The following is a 2,499-nucleotide window of genomic DNA, read 5'->3' as shown; positions in this document are numbered from 1 at the left end:
TTGCCAAACCAAGATTTTCCCAAACTACATTGCATAACCAAGGATACACCAATGATATTACAGATATAAGAATAATAATTAAGAAAACCCAAGAAAATTGGAGATGAAAAAGGAGAACATTATGAATAAACAGAAGAAAAAAAGCCAGAGTAAATTACAGATGATAATAATAATGATGAATACTTTATAAGGGTAGGGTTAAGCAGAAACTAGCTAATCGATGATTAAGGGGCAGGTGGGGGAGGTGGTGGTGGGTTGATCTTGTTGGCTAGGTTGTGTTTGTTGTTGTGCATCCAAACCTTCAGAACTCTTCTTTTGACCCCAATCTCTTGGCAGAAGTTTTGGACAAACGTCTCTTCCTGCTTCTGAATCTTCCACCCTACTTTCTCTGCAAAGTTTAACATTTTCTCCTTCTGCTCCTGTGTAAACTTTGTCCTGAACCTTTTCTTTGCTACATGTCCTACTGCTGGCATGCTGCCCACTATCCCACCACCACCGCCACCATGATGACGATGATGATGATGATCTTCCTGCTCATCAGACTGATCTGAAGGAATGGACCCCACCATCCCAATCATCCCCATCCCCATGTTGTAGTTAGACATTATCATCTGGTGCTGGTGGGGGTATTGGGGTGGTGCTAGTAAACTCTTGTGACGTCCTCCTCCTCTTTCATGGCTTAATAAGAATTTCCTGCTGCCAACTCCAGCCGCCCTGTTGATGGTATGATGGAAATTATGATCCCAAGAGGAGAGCTGCTGCTGCTCACCTTCAACTTCTTTTCTGTGGAAGTTTCTGTGGCAGTGGCAGGCAGAGCAGTTGAGGGCTTCAATGGTGCCCTCTTCTCCACTGGGCATGAATTCGCCACAGCCATCTGTGGCAGTCCCTCCCATGGCTGCTGCATGGTTCTTGAGGCACTCCTTGTACCTCACACCATTGTGCCCAACAACTGCTTGTTTCTTATTATTGTAAGTGTTGTATTTGTAGGGCACAACATTTGCATTTGCGTTGTTGAAATGATCATGATGCTCCTCCTCCTGCTCCTCCTCCTCCTCCTCCTCCTCATGAGAATGATCCAGGCCTGTGGGCATGGGATTAGAGCCATTAGTGTTGTGGGGGGTTTGATTTTGGGGCACCACTGTTGAGGGGGGAAGGAAATTGGAATGGTTGTTTTTGTTGTTGTTGTGGGGCACGGCTGCTCTTGCTGTTGCTGCTGCTGTAGGGTCATGGGGGTGCTGCTGATGATGATGGATCAAGTGGCCATGCCCACCACTTCTAAAGGAAGTATTTATTGGGATCGGGATCGGGACTGGGATTGTGAGTGGGATCTCTCCTTCTTGACTTGAAAGTTGATCCATTATTAATTAATTAATCAATCTATCCTTTAGCTAGGATAGATAGATGGATCTTTCTTTTCTTTTTTCTCTAACTATTATTTTAATGATTTGGGTCTTGTTTGTTTGGTAGTTGGAGACCAAAAGAAAAGGAACAAGAGAGAGAGGGGAGAGAAAGACAAACAGAATTGGAGGGTTTGAATATGGTGCCAATATATAATTAATCCTTTTGATTAAAGAACATAGTATAGCAATTAATTAAAAGGGTCTTGATTCACGCTTGAGCCACATCCACTTTGACATATATCTCCATAAATTTCTGTATACCAGTAGTAGAACCAAGCTAGCAAATACTACCAGTGTTCCTCTTTCATTAATTTGAAACAGAGAGATAGATAGATAGAGGGGACAAGGAGAGAGGGAGGGAGGGAGTAAAGGAGGTCACCACGCACTCAACAAAGACTCCCAAGAAGGAAGATCAACATAAAAGAAATTAATCGATCGAGAAATAGCTAAGGAGTAGAGAAGATCAGAAAGAATGAAAGAAAGAAAACAATTAGAGGATGAACTTCCCTTTGAGAATATATGTTTGGTATATAGCTAATTCATGCTCATGCGCTGCTTAAACAGTCACCTTCCATTTTCCAATTTTCCACAGGCATAAAGAAGCTGCAAAAGAAAAACAGTCTTTCTTTGGCTAATTTGGAGGGAGAGAGAGATAGAGAGAGCTTAATCAAATGAATGGTGAAGTATAGACTAGTTTATGAACAAACCAAAGTAAATCTGATCATTGATTTAGTTAGCAAGGGAAGGGAAACTGATGGAGCTAATGGGTGGTAAAGAAACAAAGCAAGAAATTATAAGAGATCAGTTGTTGGAGAACAGACTCAGAGAGAGAGAGAGAGAGAGAGAGAATAGGTATAGCTAAGCTTAACCGTGGAGAGACTAGTTTTGATGGTGGTTTTGCTAGTGAAGCACTAAGTATTAATATCGGCTTACATTACATACTCACTAGTGATGAGTCCTGATGAGGGGCCCAATTAGGAAAGACGAGAGAGAGAGAGAGAGAGAGAGAGTTAAAGGCATAGCTTTTTTACAGACAGAGAGGAATACACAGTGAGCTTTTGGAGAAACCATACCAGTTGAAACTTGAGAGAGCACCCAT

General features: G+C 42.1%; 1 protein-coding gene across 1 annotated transcript; it reads right to left on the bottom strand.

The window, feature by feature from the left end:
- LOC137717777 (zinc-finger homeodomain protein 3-like) lies at positions 1-2,499 on the bottom strand. The gene has a single exon (XM_068457263.2). The coding sequence runs from the start codon at positions 1,356-1,358 to the stop codon at positions 225-227; it is 1,134 nt and encodes a 377-aa protein (XP_068313364.2). The 5' UTR covers positions 1,359-2,499; the 3' UTR covers positions 1-224.

The sequence above is a fragment of the Pyrus communis genome, chromosome 15 (assembly GCF_041283825.1).
Source record: "Pyrus communis isolate YQ-2024b chromosome 15, ASM4128382v1, whole genome shotgun sequence".
Classification (NCBI taxonomy): Eukaryota; Viridiplantae; Streptophyta; class Magnoliopsida; order Rosales; family Rosaceae; genus Pyrus; species Pyrus communis.
The sequence above is the reverse complement of the archived record's forward strand: the minus strand, read 5'-3'. Positions and strand labels throughout refer to the sequence as shown.